This window comes from Mustela erminea, chromosome 9 (genome assembly GCF_009829155.1).
Source record: "Mustela erminea isolate mMusErm1 chromosome 9, mMusErm1.Pri, whole genome shotgun sequence".
Lineage (NCBI taxonomy): Eukaryota > Metazoa > Chordata > Mammalia > Carnivora > Mustelidae > Mustela > Mustela erminea.
In genome coordinates, this window is record NC_045622.1 from 47,032,055 (window position 1) to 47,052,699 (window position 20,645).

Consider the following 20,645-nt stretch of genomic DNA (forward strand, 5'->3'; position numbering starts at 1 on the left):
CTTATTAGCTGCATTACAGAATCAGGTCTTCATTTTGTAGTATAGACTATAGAATAAAGTATATTAAACCTTTAAATTTTCTAGTTATTAATGCCTTTAGTCTGTGTCTCATTGCACTAAGCAATAAAAATTAATAATCCTATGTTAATACACTGTGCTATGATTTTTCTTTCTTTAACACTAACTCCATTGTATAGGCACCAATGAAATAAGAACAGTTTTGTGTCTTTTGCAACTGTATCACATGCTCATTTTCTTGTTTATTTTGTTTTGTTTTAATTTAACAGCTATGGGCAATATTTTTAGAAGCTGTTCATTTCATTTGTATAAAACAAAATAGCATTGAGCTGGACTTTGTTTTCAAGAGCCGTTACTGAACCCTGTGTAATGATACGCCTCATCCCTCAGAGTGTTATTTTGGACTTTTTAAAGATATAGATACAGAAAACAAAATCTGATTAAGAGTACTGATCTTTTTAAAGATGAAAACTTTATCTTTGAGTCGTCTGTGGGATATGTCATGAAATTCTTCTTGAATTAGTGGCTGAAGTTCAGGTGTTGATTTCAGTATTATCTGGACGGTACCCAGTACCACCAGGTTCTGGATTTTCAATGGGGGCGTGGTGCGGAGGAGAAGCATTTTAATATATTGTGAATAAAGGAACATCACTGAAAAGTAGTTGCTATTAGAATGTCAAAAATATGAGCGATGACCTTTTAAATCCAGAATGTGCAAATGTTTGTTTTGCTTTTTAAAAAAATTGAACAGATTTCAGTAGGTGAAGTTATTTGCCAATTAATGCTATTGTCAGCCATCATTTGGACTTCGGCTGGAATGTGTTTTCAATTTCTCTTTACCTACACAATGGAAAAATTCTGTGATACAATTTCTTGATACTAAGAGAGATTGGTTAAGTAAAACATGCATAGATGGTGTAGCTTTATTCTCAGTTATTTTTAAAGTTAAAAAAAAAAAAAAAAACCCAACAGCAAGGACAACAGAAGCAGACCCTGTCATCTCCAGTTCCGGGTACTTAGGATAATCATGTGTATGAAGATACACCTTTGTTGGGTGTGTACCTTGACTTTTTTTCAACAACAAAATAAATTTGCCCTGTGTCATTCACACTTCTTTCCCTAGTGCCCCTCTGTACTTGTAAAATGCATGCCTCAATTAGCGACACAAAGAGAAATGATTAGAGTGATTTTAGCCCAAGTTTTGATTTTCCTTAGTTTCATTCTCTAAAACGAATCCTTCCAGGATGCATTAACTCTGTGAGAATCCTTCCACAATGTATACGTGAATCCCATCATCACATTGTTCACTTTAAAAGTATTGTCATTTGTCAATTACACTTCAGTAAAGCTTAAAAAAAAAAGACTAATCCATCCAATGGGTGGCAATCTATAATATGAAATACATTTTAAAGTACTTCTTTTTTTGGAGAATTGTATTCTATATTCTTTTGCTTTTTCTAAAAATGAACAATTGTTGCCACTTTTTAAAAGCCTGGTTATTGCTAATGAGCTTCAGAAAGTCATATATTCTTCATTTAATTAACCGGATAGACAAAGGACTTGATACGATAATGAATGTATCTTCTATACCTTAATACAGGGTACAAATGAAATGACTTTTGGAAATAAAAGCTCTAATTCTGGCATATACATCGCTGTTATGTTAGCCAAACTGTGTTTTTATGGAAAAAAAAATTTTGAAATATCACCATACAAGCAAGTTATTCAACATGAATTAAAAGCATACTTCATGCCAGGACCTGTGCTTTGTATTGGACCACTTATCACCTGCCTGTTTCATTTCTCTAAAACCTAATAGCTATCCAAGCAAGAATCTTAAAATAAAATCCGGAAAATACTGAACTAATTCATAAACCATTTTTCAGGAACTCATTTCTTCCTTCAAAATTTTCTCCTCATTCACTGATGCAGGAAAAATCTTCCAACTGTCCCTTTTTATCCTGAGAATTTGTTTAAGAAATATTTACATAGAAATAAATTTCACCGGGTCCCAGGGACTACCTGGCAATCTGAAATGCGGTATTCCCCCCAAATCCCTAAAGGCTAACACAGAGAAACAAAAAGCTTGTAAGCCAACAGTGGCTACACAACAGAAGCTTCTGACCTCAGCGTCAGGAAACATCCAGCTGAGACAGATGGACCTTTGTCACACGAAACTGGAAAACCAGGCCCATGTGAATGGAGCAAAGTCTGCGGGAAAAGTAAAGTGCTTAGATTGACGTTCTGTATTTTTTTTGCAATTAAAGGTACTTTCCTGTTTTCTAAAAAGAAGACACAACAATCAAGTAGTAGCTTCCTATAATGTGGAGATAAAGTTTTCATCTTTTGTACCGTATCTGAGTTTTCTTAATGCCACCTCTTCCGCAGCCTTTCCCGTGCCTCCCGCTTACACTTGTAGTAGCCTTGCATGAGTGTTATTCTTTCACGTTGGCTGCTCTCCAGTGCTTGGTATCTCTTTAATTTGCTGTGCTGTTCTTGCAGAACATGTCTCTTCTAATGCCAGCGATAGCGAAAGTAGCTACCGTAAGTTACTGCTTTGGTTTGTGGTTCTTTTCTTTGCGATTGCTCCGTTGCCTGTGGTGGTCATTGCCCGTTTTTGCTCTGGTTGTGTTTTAATTGCTGCCCTTGATCATCCTCATCCAAAGCAAATGGCTTGACATGAAATCGTCGTGTGATGTGGAAAGATACAAAAGACATTAGGGCCGTCTGTGGACTCCTCTGTGCTGAGTGCAAGCAGTAGCGGGCTTGCTGGTAACCACAAACAGTTCCCGCTTCAGCTGGCTGTGGCCTGGTGATGCGGTTCTCCCAGAGAAGGTGGGGGTAAGGCTCAGCCTGGCGGACTTGGACATTCTACCCCCTACAGTAATTAAAACTCCCTGCAGGGTGGTGGAAAAGTCATCGTGGTTTTCTTTACCTTCTCATTTTGCCTTTTTCTTTCTGTTGCCGTCTTCCCTTTCCAACAGAAATCTTGCAAAATTACTGTGTTCCTTTTAAATGGAGTGTGAACTTTTCTATCTCTTCTCTCCTTGGTTAATATTCGAAGGCAGATCCTATGATATATATAACTTTATATTTCTCATGGTTGGGAAGTGATGAAAAAGTTTCATCCTCTAATGGTGAAGGAACTCACTTTTTTTTTTTAATTTGATTTAATTTTATTTTATTTTATTTTATTTTATTTTATTTTGGAAAGTGAATAAATCTTAGATCAGAAAGCTTAACTTTCTGAAAAGGTAGGTAACTAAAAATTGTTCCTGATCTTTATCTTTGTTTGGTCACCTCAAGCCATTTGCTTAGTGTATAAAAATGTTCACCAAACACCAAGCACATCCCTTTGATGCATTCATGTGGTTTCTTACCACCTACTTACTGGGTTTGGGTGACTATCATAGGTACATATTACCACGGGGATCCTTACAACTTCTATAATAGTTATTTGTCCTCCTTAGTGAAATGGGTTACTCAAAAAGTGATTACTGAGGATATTAGAAAAGTACAGGCCCAATACAATTGACCCACAGCCACCATGCCAGAAATTGGTTGGGATTTTTGTCTCCCCTCAAGCTCCCCTCAGGTATTAATTAAAAACTAAAAGAGTTTCTGTTTTTGCTCTCCCATGACAGCATGGTACTTTATAAAACCGTGCCTTTTTTGTGGTGAAGTGCCAACTGGTACTCTTGGAATATGACGAATTCAATGTGGATTTTGAGAAAGGCTTCATAGATTCAGATTGGTAGCAAATAGAAAAAAGAACAAAAGAAAGGTGGCTGAGAGAGGTAGGGGCCAGAGGAGGAAGACGAAACATAGTACAGAATGAAGTGGAAACAAAAAATGTAATGAGATATCCTCAATAAGTCAAATAATATGAGAACCACCTAATTTTCTTCCTCAGAAGACTGACAGGTCTTGGTGACAGGAATCAGAGGGTTCTTTTTCTCAGCGTGACCCTTCACATTCTTGCATTCTTCCAACTCTTAGAATTTCAAGATTATCCCAATTTAGCAAAACACTTGCCTCCCCCTTCCCTTCATTTAATTTTAAAACAAAGAGATACCAGGCTAAGAAGAAGTGACCAAAGATTGCCTTCCTGACACCTGAGGTACCTCAACTTAGTATAAGGAAAAAAAGAACTTTGTTGAGTTTTGTGGGACCAATAACCCTAGTTTCTTTGATATGCAGGTCTAAGTATTGTATTTCTATCGTGCAGACACAAGTATAGAAAGGGGAAACATCATACCTTGTTCTTTCAGTTCTTTTTATGAAAAGTATATACAAGAACTACCTTTTCCTTTGGAAATCCTTTTCAGAGGCCCCTCTTTTCTCTTTCATGGGTAGGAATGTTCTTCCCAGAATCATTAAGTTAGAAAAACTGGGCCAAAGCTTTCAGCTGTGTACGGGGTTTTTGGTAGTGATGTTCTAGGATGACATCAGTAACTCTTCATTATCAAATAGTAGGTTCACACAAATACTTACTGAGTGAAAAAAGGAACACTTGCAAGCCCCTTGAATGATCTATGAGAAGAGAGAAGAATTGGAACTGGACTTTATGATATTACGAGAGCAAATGTGGAGTCCAGTAATCAGCATTAGTTTGGGTCTCATCTGAGGTTACCATCACCACACAGATTGCTTGCTTTACAAATGAATGAAAGTAAGAACAGCCTTTGTGATAGCTTAGAGGAAAAAAATATTTCTCTCCCCAGGATGGAAGTACAAGGAATTAAAGAGAAATATTTATTTATTCATTCAGCATGCACCATATATCATGCTCTCTTCAAAGGCACCATGAGACCCAGTATGAACCTCAACCAACTCTAGAACTCATCACACACACCGTGGGGAGAGGTATCGATAAACAGCAGCAACAACAAAAATGCGCAACATGTAGCAGTTTCTAAGAAAAAGGTCTGGTTCAAGATTAGTAGGGGCTTCAGAGATGATTTCAGAGAGGAAGTGCCCTTTGAGCTGAGCTTTGTTGAGGGGCATGCCAGCTCAGTAGGTTAAGGAAGGAACTTTCCAGGCAGGCCCAGAGACTTGGAACAAATGTTGTTTCCAGAAAATTGCCACTTGGAAATCAACACGAGCTGCAGTTTTCTACTGAATTCCTGGGTTTTGCTGTAATTATAAGAAACTTTTATGTTTTGTGGATAGCAGTATAAACAAAGACTAAAAAGACCTTGTCCCACTGGTGTCCAGGTGTTATTTTTGTTTTGTTTTGTTTTGTTTGTTTGTTTGGTTTTGTTTTTTTTTTTTTCACTCTTAGAACCATTCCATGTCCACTCTGGGACACAGTGCTTTAAAAAATGGTCAGTGGTTAGGAGCAAAGTCCCAGAGCACTATGTCTCATAGCTCCAGAGGCACAATTCACACTGCATCTTGGAAATATGTGTTGTGACAACCCTAACTGAAAGCCTCATACATTACCTGAGATACACACACACACACACACACACACACACACAAACTTCGGTTTCTAATAAACAGCCCCGACCTTTCCTGTGCCATCTCGGGATTATAAAATAGAATTTTTCAAAGTCCAGCTATATTGAGCACTAGCTAAACTGCAGTTAATTACAGCGCATAGTTATGTGAAATACCCCCTCACAACTATCTTAATTAAGGACTAATTGCAGATTTCTGTCTGTCAACAAAGTCGTACAGTACAGGCTTGTACTTGTGGCTGTTTTAATATCCTAGCTTTCAGATGCCCTTGTATTAGGACACAGTAATAGACCATATAGGTATAACGGAGACTGCAAATGTCTGCAGCTGAGACCTGCCTTCCTCAAAGCTCACAAAGTTCTTTACATCGCGATGGGGACCGGGGGACTGCTGATTATCTCCATAACCTATCGGTGTTCATAGTTACATAAGAGTTTCAAGACACGGACCTTGAAGGAGCGATCTGAGTGGGACTAAATGCTGATCAGAGGAGACACAATACTTTTCCATTGGGATTTATCAAAGTGACGCCCATATTCTTCTCCTTTCTCTGCTGTCTTCAATTATGGCCCTTGTATTTCCTCTAGTTGCCTTTATAAGGCAGTTTCTCATTATCTATTTTCTTTTATTTGATTTCTGCAACAAAACTGAGATATGTCTCGGGTTAACACGCCCTTTTACGGATGAGGAAGCTAAAGCTTTAAGAGAGTGCACGGTAGAGGGGCATTCTGGAAGACCAGCCGAGATATTCTGCTTCTGAATTCCTTACCCTGTCCCTCTTCCAGACAGTTTGTAATGCCAGCTGCCTCATGCTTTACCCAGTACATTTCAACTATTCCATACCACCTATCAAATTAATACAAGCAGAAACCTTTATATTGCATTAACTGTGCAGTAAGCCCGGCTTTAAGAGTTCTATGTACAGTAACGGATTTAATCTTCTGAACGTCCTGTGGAGACACTGAAACACTAATTCACTATGCAATCTTGAAGAAATCACTCATCATCTTTGAACCTCAGTCCTCTCCTTTGTAAACTGAGCAGCTTGAGTCAGAGCACAGATGGCAAGCAGATTTGAACCAAGATCCCGGGTTTGACCAATGGGTGATAGCTGCCAGAAGAATTGTACTGAAAAGTATGGAGGCCAGATCGAGCCCAGCGGTAATGTGGGCAGTGATCAATCTGTGGTGCCCCCCAAGGGCATGGAATGGGGCAGTGACACCGTGTGCCACGTAGTCGCCGTCTAGGAACCCTGTGAGCTCCAAAGCTAACATTCCGTGCCTCTAAGAACCTGATTTCTTCTTAAGAATTGCCCCAAGCAGGCACTGAACACTACATTTAGAACATTAAATGTACTGCCCTTCTGTCCTCTCTATTCTCTCGTTTCCAAAAATTCCTAAAGAACACCAAGTTGCTTTTCTCCATCATCTGGGCATGGGAGGGTCTCCCTCCGTGTCCCTCCTCTTGTGACTTGCTTCCAGTTCAGACCCAGAGCGTCTCGTGGAGACTGTGGGCAGACGCCTCCGCCGACTGTCCCACCGCTGCAGCTGTCTGCGCCCGGCTCTGTGCTGCTCTCCCACTGCCAGCCGGGCCCTTGCCAGAACAAGACCGAGTAATAGTTTGTACCTATTTGTCAGCTGTTATTTCTAAGTGCCAACACCTCCTGAGCAAAAAATAGGAAATCCACTAAGGATGACTCTGTATGGAGATGACACAGCGGCATTTAAAAAAAAAAAAAAAACCACAGCTGGTGTTTACAGATGGAGCCTCTTCTGGCCTCCCAGTGACTCGCCCACCCATTCTTTGTACATAGGGTAAGGTTTGCCCCTCCATCGCAGTCCCCTCAGAAAATTCTCCATCTCTTGCCATCCACTCAATGAGGAGTCCAAAAAGATGTGGATTTACATCTCGACTCCCACTACTTCCCGACTGAAAACAACAAGCCCCATTAACACCTTTGAGCCTCAGCTCCTTCATCTGTAAAGTGGGGATCATCAGAGCATCTACCTCAACAGAAATAACTATGAAAAACAGCAATGGTTGTGAAAGCCCTTTATGGCCATACAGACGTGAATTATCTTACCTCCATTGCTGTGGCTTTTTTTCCCCTCCCCCTCTTAGTCTCCTTCCCATTACCCATAGGGCTTTTCATTCCCGAACATGAAAGGAAAAATTGGTTTAACGTGCTGAGATCGCAGTTGTGACATAATCCCATCCACCCCAGCTCCCCTGCCGGTCAGCTACTCCTAACCCTGTCCCTGACTGTCACAGGGTCTTTAGAAGTGGGATGGGCCTTGACGTAAGGATGCCGCCACTGCCATCTGCCAGCCTTCCTGCTCTGAACAAGAACCAGGGCCTTTTGTAAGTTAGAAAGGAAAGCCAAAAGCAACAGATAACCAGAAGAACTACAGGACTCTCCAACAAAGTTAACCAAAGCTGTGTTGCTTTGTCCTACTTTTCTGAATCACGAATGAAACATACCGTCACCAAATATTTTATTTAAAGCTTGCCTTTAGAATAGCCCATCAGAATGATTTGTAAGGACATTGGGAAAAGATTCCTATGGGAACATGACGTGTTATATTTATTTAGAGAAAACCACACTTCCCAGAGTGAAAGCATACAGACAGGAACACAAAGGAAAACCTATCTTTGGCCTCATTACTCATCCCATTTCCTACCACTAAAATCAGAATGTAAATTCATTGACATTTTTCTCTGGGTTGAGCCCTGGGGATGCCATGGTAAATGAAAGTCAGTCCTCGCCTATGGGGTCCCCAGTCTGGTAGAGAGGCATAAGTATCTCCTGATGTTTGAAAGCTTTGTCATCCTGTGCTCAGAAGTCCTCTCTCACATATTAGTCAGTCCATAAAGCTCTCCCCATGAAGTTGCAGTCACACACCACAGTACTCACTGGCCATGTTTCTAACCCTAATATGCTTTGTCCCCTGCCATTTTTACACTTACCTTCTGAGATCCTATGACCTCTACATATCTCGGGCTTTAGATAACTGTGGATCTTAGCAGTCAATAACCTTCATTATTTTTTGGCCTAGACTAAATTTCAGCTCTTTCGTTTATTAAAAGGGAATCATAGTTTCCCAAATTTAAAAAAAAAAAAAAATGTGACTCTGACTCCTCACATACCACACTCCAGATGTAGAAAAGTCCCTGAACGTTCTTGGAGGAGCCATGAGTAGATGTCACTGAGAAGGACCATCAAGGCTTGTTCTCCTTGCCATGAGGAAGTAGCTTAGCTAGCAGGGCCATTCTCAGAGTAAGCCTGCCTAAAGGTGAGGAGAGATGTGACTTGGGCCTGGGGCCATTTCTCATGCTCAAAAAAGTAAGACGCTCTCACCCTGCCCCATCCCAGCTACCTGGGTGCAGGGAAGACCTCTGTACTTCAGAGCTTTATCCACATATTGCCTACTTCTCCAGACTGGTTGTCATTATCAAAACTATCTGTAATATTAACTCCTTTTATGAAATTAACTCACCTTTCATGGTGCTATCTGTTAAAGGAGGAGCACATTGGCAGATGGAATGTGTTTCAAGGGGGATGAGCAGATAAAGCAATGAGTTGTGTTGTCCTTTGGTGGTTTCAGAAAGCACTCCTATGTAGAACAGCATACAGGAAGTCCTTTCCAATATCCCTTAACTAGTATCCTAGTACCCAGGACTAAAACACAGTCCTGGGCCTAATGCAAAGAAAGGAGTAGATCCTCTGGGTTAACAGCTGATCTTGGCTAAACCCAGTTAATAAACTGGGCAACACAGATGTTTGAAAAAATAATTGCCTAAAGCCAATTGACTTGCCATGGTAATCAGTTGACTTGAGGCCCCCTTGAATCAGAAGGCTTGTAGCAAATGTCACTGGAGGGCCTGACACTTTTACTGCATTATCTTCCTCAGTTCTCTTTCCAAAGATGATAGACTAGATGTAGTAGCCATTCTGATCAGTGATTTAAGGTCCTCCTCAAATTTTTTATCTTCCGGAACTGACCCAGCATTTTCCTGATGAATTAACAATAGAATAAGATCTTCAGTGTCCTGAGGTTTATGCTGATGGAGTTCTTGTCACATAAATGAACCAAGCAGACACTTGCTTTTGGCCAATATGCTTCTTTGGGAAATAAAATAGAAGATGAAATAAAAGGTCCAGAAATTCTGATAATTTAGCAGCAAACTATTGGATGAGCTTGAACTAAATGGTTTCGTTTTAAGTGTAAGTAATAGGAGCTCTACTCCTCAGTGTCAGACAGAAGGCAGTCTCATAGGTCACTGCTCTGGTGAACTGCAGGTGGCTAGTCTCCATCATGACCGATAGTTATAACCTTCGAGAACCTGATATTATCATAGTGCTGGAGTTTTATGAGGATGGAGGGATTTTTGGAATGGCTCCAGGAGAGCAAGCAAGGAAAATGAACCCTGAATTGTGTCTGTTCCCTGTATTTCAGAGCAGGGCTTGTGGCTGGGATCTGTGGGATATGACTGGTTGTTAGTTCACTGTAATTTTCCTTTCTTCTCTTCTCAGGAGGGCAAGAAGACTTCATTCTTTCTTATGAGCCTGTCACAAGGCAGGAAAGTAAGTTTCCCAGCATGCTCTGGTTCCTGATTTCCAGGCCATATCAGGTGACACCATTAGAGGAGCCAAAGAGTGAAGGATTAAGGAGGATGAGCTGTGCTTCATATCCGACTATCCCCAGCCCAGATTGTGCTCTCTCTTTGGCACGAACAACTTCCCTGCTAACCAGGGACAGGGGCAGCCCCCAGGAGGAAGGGGCAGTCCTCCAGATGAATGGTCCTGAGTGGAAGGAGCACCTTCGAATCACTAAACAGCCCCACCTACAGGACAAATGGATAAAATCTCCTGGGAGACCGATGTCTCAGCTCAGTATTGAGAAAGGCTTTCTAGCCGACCCGACCTAAGATACAAGCCATCCTCTAGGCGGCTCCATTTCTTTTTCTGGGAGGCCTTTATACAGAGGCTAATGGCTATGGACAAGGATATTGCAGAGAAAATTCAAGAGTTGGAGGAGGAATGGTACCAAATGGACTTTAGAGTTCCTTCTGCCTTCGTGTTGCACAGAAATTGGGAAAACTCTAGCAGAGCTATAATAGGGAGCATTTTGAGCTGAGGAAAACAAATTATAAAAACATAAGGTGTCATTATGCTAACAATTACTTCTTAAAGTCGTTATCTAAACAATGGCCAGAGAGCTACTTTGGAATCTTTTTTCTCCCACGCAATTGACTAAATTCAGTAGTTGTTTTGACATTGTGTAGGCATTACTTAAGAGTAAGCAAAACCCCTCCGAACATTTCTTTTCATTGACAGATCCTGCAGTTGCTTTTCCCTGTTGCTAAATTCCAGAAAGTATGCACAGCCAGCATACCGAGTGTTAAACACCAATTTCTCCTGCAAGGCTGTACGGGCAACTTACACAATGATGTAAAGCCCTCAGCGGTTCTGTTTGGTAATTTCACCTTAAGACTCACCTGGGCAGAGCAGTTGTGCGGTCCTGTCCACGTCTTTCCCCCTCATTTGGATCTTTCCCTCTCTGCAGTAAACTATACCCGGCCAGTGATTATCCTGGGCCCCATGAAGGATCGGATCAATGACGACTTGATATCTGAATTCCCCGACAAGTTTGGCTCCTGTGTGCCTCGTAAGTATCGTTTCTCTTTTCGCTGCAAGAAAAGCTCTCTTCCTTTGAGACAATAAAGTGTAATTCTGTTCCTCAATGGTGTCTTCAGTGATTCAAATACTATCAGTTACCTATTATCTGAACATCTTTTTTTTAATCTGAGCATCTTATTTAATTGTCTCTGCTTAACACTTTTCATCAGTGCTGTTGTGTACTCCCTATTTAGTGAGTATAATACGTCCTCCACACTGACTGTGGTCCCCCAGAAGGCAGGATGAATCTTTTCATCCTGTAACTCCCATGGCCTTTAAAAGAGCATAGAATTATTGACAGGCATTAGAATGTTCTTATAAACTGATAGAAATCTCACTGAAGCTTCTTTTCCCATAGAATAAGAGAGATCAGAGACAAAGCCATGTATTAAAATCATCTCAGGATGGCTTAGGGCCATGTGTCAATCCCAAAACAAAACAGCCTTTTCCATGGCTGGTAACAGTGCTAGAATATGAGAGGATGAAGACAAGAAGCCTAGTGTAAAACTTTCATCTACCCTCTAGGCCATCATGGATTTTAATCTGCTTTCTTGCCCTGATGGAGGATCACGGGTCTCCTGGTCCCACTAAGTGTAGCCCCCTAAGAGTCTGTCTGCTCTGCCTACCCTGCACACCGCACCTTCCCATTCACCCCTACTCCCACGGCATCACATAAAAGTACGGAGAGGCCGCCTGCTCTGTGTGTGTGTGTGTGTGTGTGTGTGTGTGTGTGTGTGTGTTTAAACAGACACCCCCCTCCAAAGGAATTTCAATTTATTAGACAACTGAGCTCTTAAACCTATCCCAACAAATATTTCTTCCTCTCTGTACATCTTTGAAGCTTCATGCTTTGAAGTGTCTCGTACATTTCAGCACAGCAAATGTCATCCAGAATAACTAAGAATAGTGGGAATCTCTTGGAACTAGGATGATTGCTGTATCTCAAGAAATTGTTACCAGCAAGGACTCTGGGAAGAGATCCTGCCAAAGAGCCTATCTTGAGAAAGAGACCAGACAGAAATGATCGGGTCAAAGCCTACTCCATTCATAGCAGCCTCCTGTGCATCCCTCCGCCTTAGAAAGAAAAACCCCAGACAGTCCTTAATGACCACTCCCACTTTCCCCTCCACCTGGCACTCTTTCTTTAGTTTTAATTATTAGCACTGTTTTATGATGCTCAATATATGTTCATTGTACAAAACCTGGAAAATGCGGGGAAAAAAAGTGAAGCTAGAAAATTAAAAATAAACAGACTTTCAGAGTATCCAGAGATAATACCATTGTTAATATTTTCATAGATTTTTGCCTTTTTCTTCTTTCTATGCATGCATTCTCTCCTCTGATTGGGTACATATTAGATATATACAGTTTCTTTGGCTTAACATTATTTAAAGTTTTGTGTAAATATTTTAAATGATTATTATGTCATAATCATTCCTCATTTATGGGTATTTGGGTTGTCTCTCCTTTTCACTCTTATGAATTATAATTAAAATATAATTATAATTATGTGATAGTTATTTATAATTTATAAATTAATATATTGAACATCTTTAAGGATAAAACTTTATCTGAAGCTTTGATAATTTTTTAAGATAGATTCCTAGGAAGAAAATAGCTGAGTCAAAGATTGGAAATAGTTGAACATCTTTTATTTATACTGATAGGTTTGTTTTCCCTTTTCTTTCTAAGAACTTCAGTTACCTCTAACCATGGTTAGAGTTGATGACTTTATGATCTCATATTACATCTTTCAAATCCCTAAATATGCTTTTATTGTTTGTCCAGTTTTTCTCTCCTGGATATATGACAAATTTTCCTGCTTTTTTGCTTGTCTAATTTTTTATGGTGAGACTACATTTTTGAGAGTCTGGATTCGGTTATCTTTCTTTGTAGAATATTGTGTTTTTGTTCTGGCTGTTAATAACTTACTGGCAAATCACCTTCTTCAGTTCTAGACCCTCCACTTGGAAATGGAGGTGAAGTGAATGGAGAGTTCCCCTCGTGTGCATCTCCAGTCTCAAGGTCACAGCCCTGTGCTATCTGTCTTGTCTATCTTCTGATGCCTGACAGTAGCTACTCCATACACTTTGTCTAGTTTTGTAGTTGCTTTCAGTGGGAGGCTAACCAGTACCTGTCATTACGTCAGGGTCCTCCATATTACATATTCTGTATATCTATGTTGAGGGTATGGTGAAGAGAAGAGGTATAAATGCTGTTTATAAATATAAATTACCTTAATTTTATTATTTTTGTTTTATAAAGATACCACGAGGCCAAAGCGTGACTATGAGGTAGATGGCAGAGACTACCACTTTGTCATTTCCAGAGAACAAATGGAGAAAGATATCCAAGAGCACAAGTTCATAGAAGCTGGCCAGTACAATGACAACTTATATGGAACCAGTGTGCAGTCTGTGAGATTCGTAGCAGAAAGGGTATGTCCGCCAATCATCTTATACCTCCCTTAAAGAAGGCTCCCAAGGGGCAAACTGCATCTTTGGTCATTACTCTTTCCTAATTGCAGTTGTAAATTTTGATTAAATATTCCTTTTAAGACCTCTAAGCGGAGAATGACTTTAGAGCAAGGTCATTAATCTTTGTTCTAATCTCAGTAAGGTATGCTGACTGACTTGTGGGGGAAAACCTAAAAGGCAATTAACAGCTTGAAGTTGATGGAGATTCACTTTGTCCTTGACGCACTTATCTTTGGCCCCGGTAAACAACATTGAATGTGTTAAGGAAGCTTTAGTACTCTTGGTTGTTTAAATCAAGGTCTTCAATTCTTTTTGTTAGCAGGAGTTTCATTTCATTTCCCTGAAAACTTGGGGCCCTCAGTACCCTCCTGGGGGAGGGGTAAGTAGATGAAGAGGGCTAGGGCCTAGCTTCCAGCTGGCAGAAATTCCAGCTGAGGGGAGGTGTGAATACCACCATACCCTTCCCATTGTTAATTTCAAGGGCATGGAAGAGAAGAGAATGTTCAAGAGAGAACAGGATAGGAAGACACTTGAGTGTGGCTCTAAGTACTGCTTATAGAGAGATCCTAATCTCCTGTCAACACAGAGGATCAGTTTCGTGGGAGAAAAGAGTTAAGAGCCAATCCTGTTTGTTATATAATTAATATTTGTTGGGTTGATTTTATGTGATTTGACATAGCCTTTTCATGTACTGGTAAAAAATTAAACAAGAAATTTTAAGGGCTATCTGAGAATACAGTAAGCTCCATCTCCTCCTTTCTCTCAAAAGTTAGGTTTTTTAAGCTCTATCATGTTGTTTCTAACCAGTTCCTGAATGCTTTTGTCTATTCTCCCCTTTGAACATGTAAATATAGCCTCTTTTAACTTGAAATGTTCTGGCCAGAGAATAATTGAACAGCATTTAGACATGTTGTTTAGCTGTTGCATTTCACAGAGAGCAAACTTGGAATTTATTGCTTAAGTGATACAGGATTTGAACCATCTTAGTATATGTCTCCTATAAGAGCTCAAGTATTCACTGGTCTCTTTGTTTTTCCATGAGTATTCATAGAAAGTTTTTAATCCCCTACTGTTGATTTAGGACTGTTCCTATCTGCACAATATCCTTTTTCTCTTCTTTTTTAAAGTTCTTCGGGCCGCAGGGTAAGGAAGCCATTTTTCTCCAGGAGTTAGAATATGATGTTTGCCAAATGTATCTACTTTTCCCAAAATATTTTATAAAGCAACTCCTTGCTCTGAGCACGCATTGCAGTGGAACCCCAGTTAAATGAGGCATGCGTGCTACCTGCAATAGGGTTTTCATGTAACAAACGAGAAATTTAAGGATGTAATAGTGAAAACTCTTTGTGTCCATCCTCAGCTGTACTAGACTGAGAATATCCAGGCAGGATACAAGAAGCGCTCAGCAAATATCTGTGGGATTGTTCCAAATTCACATGCTTACGATTCCTCCAGATTTAACATCGGTCAGGATAAGAGAATGAGGTATCTATTCCAACCAACAGTTCTGTCAGTGCTCAAGACTTGACTTTGAGTTTTTCTGGCACTGAGACTTTGGGCAAGTTACTTATTATTCCTAAGCTTTAGTCTTATCTTCTGTAAAATGTGGCTGGTAATACCTCCCTCATAGATTTGGGGATTTCTTGTTGATGGTTATCTTCAGAGATGGTTTATGAGAGCTTCATGAGTGGACACAATCACATTACATAAGGCTACATACCATCTTTGTGCAAAAGATCAGGTATTTATTTAAGAAACTTAAGCTGAGGTAACACCTGTGAAATCTCTATGGCCATGGCAGGCACTTAGTAAGGGACTTGTAGAAGCATTCAGTGATGATCCTGAATATCAGCCTTTATTTATGCTTTGCAAAGATCTTTTTTCAGCCTTTAGAGATTCAGTATCCCTTACATTCCTTGAAAACATACTCACTTTTCGTTTTGTTGTTTGTTTGTTTTGGTTGGATTATTGTCCCTCTTTCTGGATTAACTCCATATTTTTCTTCTCTTTCTACCAGGGCAAACACTGTATACTTGACGTGTCAGGAAATGCTATCAAACGGTTACAAGTTGCCCAGCTCTATCCCATTGCCATCTTCATTAAGCCCAAATCTCTGGAACCTTTGATGTAAGTGGAGGGCACGGGAGGCCGTCACCCACCGCCTGTTCCATGCGACGCAGCACATTGCTGACAGCTCTTGGTCATAAGTGCTTAGAAGTCAGAAGTGCTATTGTTGTTTTTTTTTAAAGCAGTTCCTTTTTGAAAAAAAAAAATGTGGAAGTGTTTTTGAACCACTAGAGGCATAACGTCAGTATTCCCCTAACATGTCTTCAGTAATGTTTCTTGATTTTAATGTTCATTTCACAAGTTGGTTCGTGTGTGTGTGTGTGTGATTTTTTTGTTTGTTTGTTTCATTTTGTTGTTATGAAGGTAAGTTGGTTTGTTTTGGCTTTCAAATGGTAGGAAGCAATCATCTTTGCTTGTCTCTTTCTTCTGAGAGCAGTTCATTAGTAAATCTTTTTAAACATGTGGGTTTTTCTAGAAGGAGAAGACAATGTTTTAGACTCTTTCTATTGATATTTCATTTAGTTCTAGCATAGAATTCTTCTGTTCCTTAATGAAAACCTCCTGTATGTAGACCACTATCCTTAAAAAGGGAGTTTTCTTAGTGCCATAGCAGGAACACATCTGTAACTTAAAGCAGTAGCTCCATACTGGTTCACGTTTATGAATAAGGCAAAAATGTATGACTCAGATTTTTTGTGTGTGGTTTTTCTTTTTCAGAGGACTGGCAAAAAGCTTTCCTTAAAAGCCACTAAATAAATTGGGCAAATACTCCCAGATAGACTAGAAAGTAACATATTTTCGGTGGCGATTTGTTAGAAATTGTTGGCACTGCTTTCTAGACAACTCCCATACAAATGTGAGGCTGCCGTAGCCAGAAAGCAGGGACTTGAAAATTGGTTGGGCTAGGTTTGGTTTTTCTCTTTCCTTTTCCCTTTTGCTTCTTCTGATCGATTAATGCCACCTCAGACAAGTTGCTTGACCTCGCTGAGATGTAGTTCCTCTCCTGTAAACTAGGCACATTAATAATATGTACCTCACAGCTGGTATAAAGGTTAAACATGAACATGAATACGAAGCCCCCCATAGGGTCTTTAGCATATAGTAAGCACTCCATAAGCAGTAGCTGCTCTGACTGTGAAAATTTTCAAGTTACTTCATTGTAAAAGGAATAAAACTATTTTGTCGTCGTAAAACACATAAACTACCTTTCCAAGAAGTCACAAGAGACAATGCTGGTGTGTGTGCTGGCAAGAGCTTTGCTCAAATGTGCCTCCATTTGGGCCTCGAGATCTTAGTGTTTGACAGGATTCAGAAGTGAGCCACAGAGTCCTAGAAAACAGTGCATGTGGAAAAAACACACACAAAAAAGGAAATTACTTAGTCCAGAGGTGAAACAATTACTTGCAAAAGGTATCAGCCAGCTGTTCCACATCTCATCCCGGAGTAAAGAAACAGTAAACTACAGCAGCTGCAACTACAGCCTAAGAGAATTAAGTTAAATCCACTGTCTCTGGGGAAGTTGGCGGAGAGGTGTCTTAAAAGCAGAATATGTTCCCATAAATAAAAGATGGACAAAGGTTCTTACCATGGGGTCACGGACAGTACTTTCTGCCCCGAGAATTTAGGTGTTAACTTATAATGTCCAGAGCTTTGCCCAGAGAAAAATATGTGCTGATGATAAAATACTGGTTCTGGGTAGTATTATGCCTGATAGCATTCTTGAAATCTCTCCTCATCTAGAGTACAATAATTTAAGCAACCACACATTTCATTATGTGAAAGTGATTTATAATCTGTAAAGAGCCTCATAATTATTATTAACAATGCTAACATTAGGAAGAAGAATAGAAAAATGGCCCTCACCTCCTGGCTACAGGACCTTAAAGGCCTGTTTCAGAAAACTGAAGAGTAAGTTTTCACGTCATAAATACGCAGTGGGATAAATAGCTTCCCAGGGAGGTGAGGCCTGAGGGAGAAACAGCAGTTGCACACTTGCCTCCATGTGACATTGGGGAGACATTCCCATCTGGTGCTCGGTAGGAGAAGGTCTCCTTCCATCCACAGCTATGAGATGACTTACTCAGTTTTGCCTCTGGGGCGCTGTCACAGCCGCTTATCGCCAAGGAAAATTAAACATACCAATGGCTGGATTCCACACTGAGGACCATGAATCTGAAATAATTTGCTGCAGCCATATTCTTGAGTCTCAAGTGCAGTAACAGTGACATTCAAACTGATGGGATCCCAGTATGATAGGCTGGATGTTTACTTTCCAGCTCCCTCTTTTCCAAGGGTTTTATTTCAGAAGAAAGCAGGCATGGTTTGCCCATTCCCCAGGGAGGAGTGAATACCAGGTCAACCGGAACAAAGGCATGGCAGCTGTCGCATGTAGGCATTGATACATCATGACACACGGTATTTCTCAAGTGCATCATCTACATCAAACCACAGAGCTTATTAGCACATACATAGCTGACTCTTCAGGGAAGCATAAAAATCAAGGCTCTGGAGGAAAGAGATGTTCTTTTTATAGTGTGCCACCAGGTGACCTCTGTGCCTCACCCCGCCCCATGGCAGTGGGAAGCTTTCCTGTGTCTCTTCACCTTGCCAGCCCCAGTCTGCTTTTACCTTCTTGCTCCCATGGTGGCCCATGTTTTCTTCTGTCTTCAACTGTATCATAATTATGTTGATTTGTCAACATAAATGATTCATTCATTCATTTACTCATTCAACAAAGAAGTCTTGAGCCAGGCTCCATGACACACACTGATAAACAGGTCCTGGTCTCCGCCCTCAGTGAACTCACAGATTAAATACGGAGATAAGGAATATAATAGATGAGGTGCTAAGGGCAAAAATGGAAATTCAGTGATGGTTACAGTAAGTGCAAAGAGAATTCAGAGAACACAGGCTAGCATGAGCCAGGAATGTCAAGGAAGATCCAGAGCCACATGGTTTCCTGACATCTGGAGCAAAATCCTGTATTTCTATGAAAAATATCCCTGGGTTTAGCCCAGCATCTTCCGGACCCAAGGGTGACATTCACTCACAGCTTCTAGGACGAGTGCTGTTTGGGAGGAGAATCGCAGATACCATCCCTCGGGACAAGATGAGTTTATCTCAACATCAAGAGTTCAGAAAATTCCTATTTTTTTTTTCTGTTGCAGCCATCAGATCCTGTCAAGAATCATGTTAATGTCTCACTTCAGTTTTTTAAATTTTTTCCCCAAATAAGCCCCTTGGGAAAGTCTCGGTATAATGCAAAGTCTGTTTGACTAAAAGTTGGTTTTAAAAGAACCCCAAAACTTTGGATCTGACTTCAGATTTTCTCTTTTACCTTCTCAAGTCCCTTTATTACGTCAGGCCACAGAGACATGGTCTAAAGTCACCTGTCCCAGACCCCAGTCTCTGGCTCCCTCAGGGGCACGCAAGGGCAGCAATGCTTTCAGTAGTCTACGTGCCCCTGTGATGCATCCCAGTGGGCCAACCAAAGTATCTCTGCCCTTGGCTAGGCTATTATCAGCCTGGAGCAGCCACGCTGCTGTTCAGAAGATGATCAGAGACAAGCATTGTCAGTCTTTGACTAATAAAATGTCTTTGATGAAAAAAATATGGGAAGACAATATAATTTTATTTAAGAAGTACAGTTTGGTAGGCAGAAATTTTTTACCACCTAGAGGACATGGCAAGATAAAGCCGCCACTGGAATCAGTAGATTGGGTTATTTTCCATTTCCTTCCCACTCAGTTTGTCCTTGAGGTTGGATTTAAATATTCTTGGGACGCCTGTGTGGCTCAGTGGGTTAAAGCCTCTGCCTTTAGCTCAGGTCATGATCTCAGGGTCCTGGGATCGAGCCCCGCATTGGGATCTCTGCTCAGCGGGGAGCCTCCTTCCTCCTCTCTCTGCCTGCTTCTTTGCTTACTTGTGATCTCTGTCTGTTAAATAAATAAATAAAATCTTTTAAAAAATAAAAAATAAATAAATAAATATTCTTACAGTGATTAAGCAGCACCTACATACAGCAAGAGTTGACAGACTAAGAGAAAGAAAGGGACAGAGAGAGAGAAAATCCCAGGCATAATTCCTTTATAGCCCATTCTCCTATCAGAACAAAACCAAGTCAACATTGGAGACCCTTTACCAAGATCCTCTATCCTTGTTTGCTACAGAGGTTAATTGCTTATAATATGTTTAGAAGTATTTTGGTCCCAGCATGATTGTTTCATTCTCTCTGTGTCCATTTATTCACGCCTCCCTCAGCCAGTCCTCCTAATGCCGTTTGATTATAAAAGCAGATGAAGTTGAGGGCACTTGGGTGGCTCAGTTGGTTAAATGTCCAACTCTTGGTTTCTGCTCAGGTCAAGATCTCAGGGTCAGGTGATGGCTCTGCGCTCAGCGGGGAGTCTGCTGGCCCCTCCCCCTGCTCTCTCTCTCTCTCTCAAATAAGTAAGTCTTAAAAACAAAAAACAAAAACAAACAAAACAAAAACAAACAAACAAACAAACACAAAAAAAACCAGATGGTGTTCAGGGCTCTTGTTGCAGTAGAGATGCCTCGCCCTTTGCAGAAGTTGAGCCGGGAGAACCGCAGAAGACCCCTTCCACCTGAAAGACACAATGTCTAAGGGGCCTGTCACATTTTCTCTGATTCTCGGGAAGCCCTTTCTGTTTCTCCACTCCACCCGCTTCCTGCTGCACCCTGAAGATGAACAGCAGCCCATGGGGAAAATGGGGAGCGGAGCACTCCACGGTTCCCGGGAGGGCAGGCCCTGCCGACAATCAAGTCTAGTTCTCTCAGATGTGATGAAATACAGACTGCGAGGATGTCCCCTCCCTTCTCACCATCTCCTCTCCCCACCTCGGACCACCCCTACAAGATTTCATTTGAGATTTCGTCCCAGGTTTAAGAGAGGTCAAGCCAGTCTAGGACAAAGTCCAAGG

General features: G+C 40.8%; 1 protein-coding gene across 14 annotated transcripts in view; it reads left to right on the forward strand.

The window, feature by feature from the left end:
• DLG2 (discs large MAGUK scaffold protein 2) overlaps positions 1-20,645 on the forward strand; it is a 2,075,147-nt gene that overhangs the window by 2,048,871 nt on the left and 5,631 nt on the right. For 10 of the 14 annotated variants that reach the window (XM_032356653.1, XM_032356654.1, XM_032356656.1 and 7 more), the window contains 5 exons: positions 2,521-2,562; positions 10,016-10,066; positions 11,049-11,150; positions 13,427-13,599; positions 15,656-15,765. In XM_032356653.1, the coding sequence (XP_032212544.1) occupies positions 2,521-2,562; positions 10,016-10,066; positions 11,049-11,150; positions 13,427-13,599; positions 15,656-15,765 (478 nt within the window). The remainder of the gene's footprint in view (positions 1-2,520; positions 2,563-10,015; positions 10,067-11,048; positions 11,151-13,426; positions 13,600-15,655; positions 15,766-20,645) is intronic. The other 4 variants (XM_032356666.1, XM_032356657.1, XM_032356662.1 and 1 more) reach the window with 1 other exon arrangement.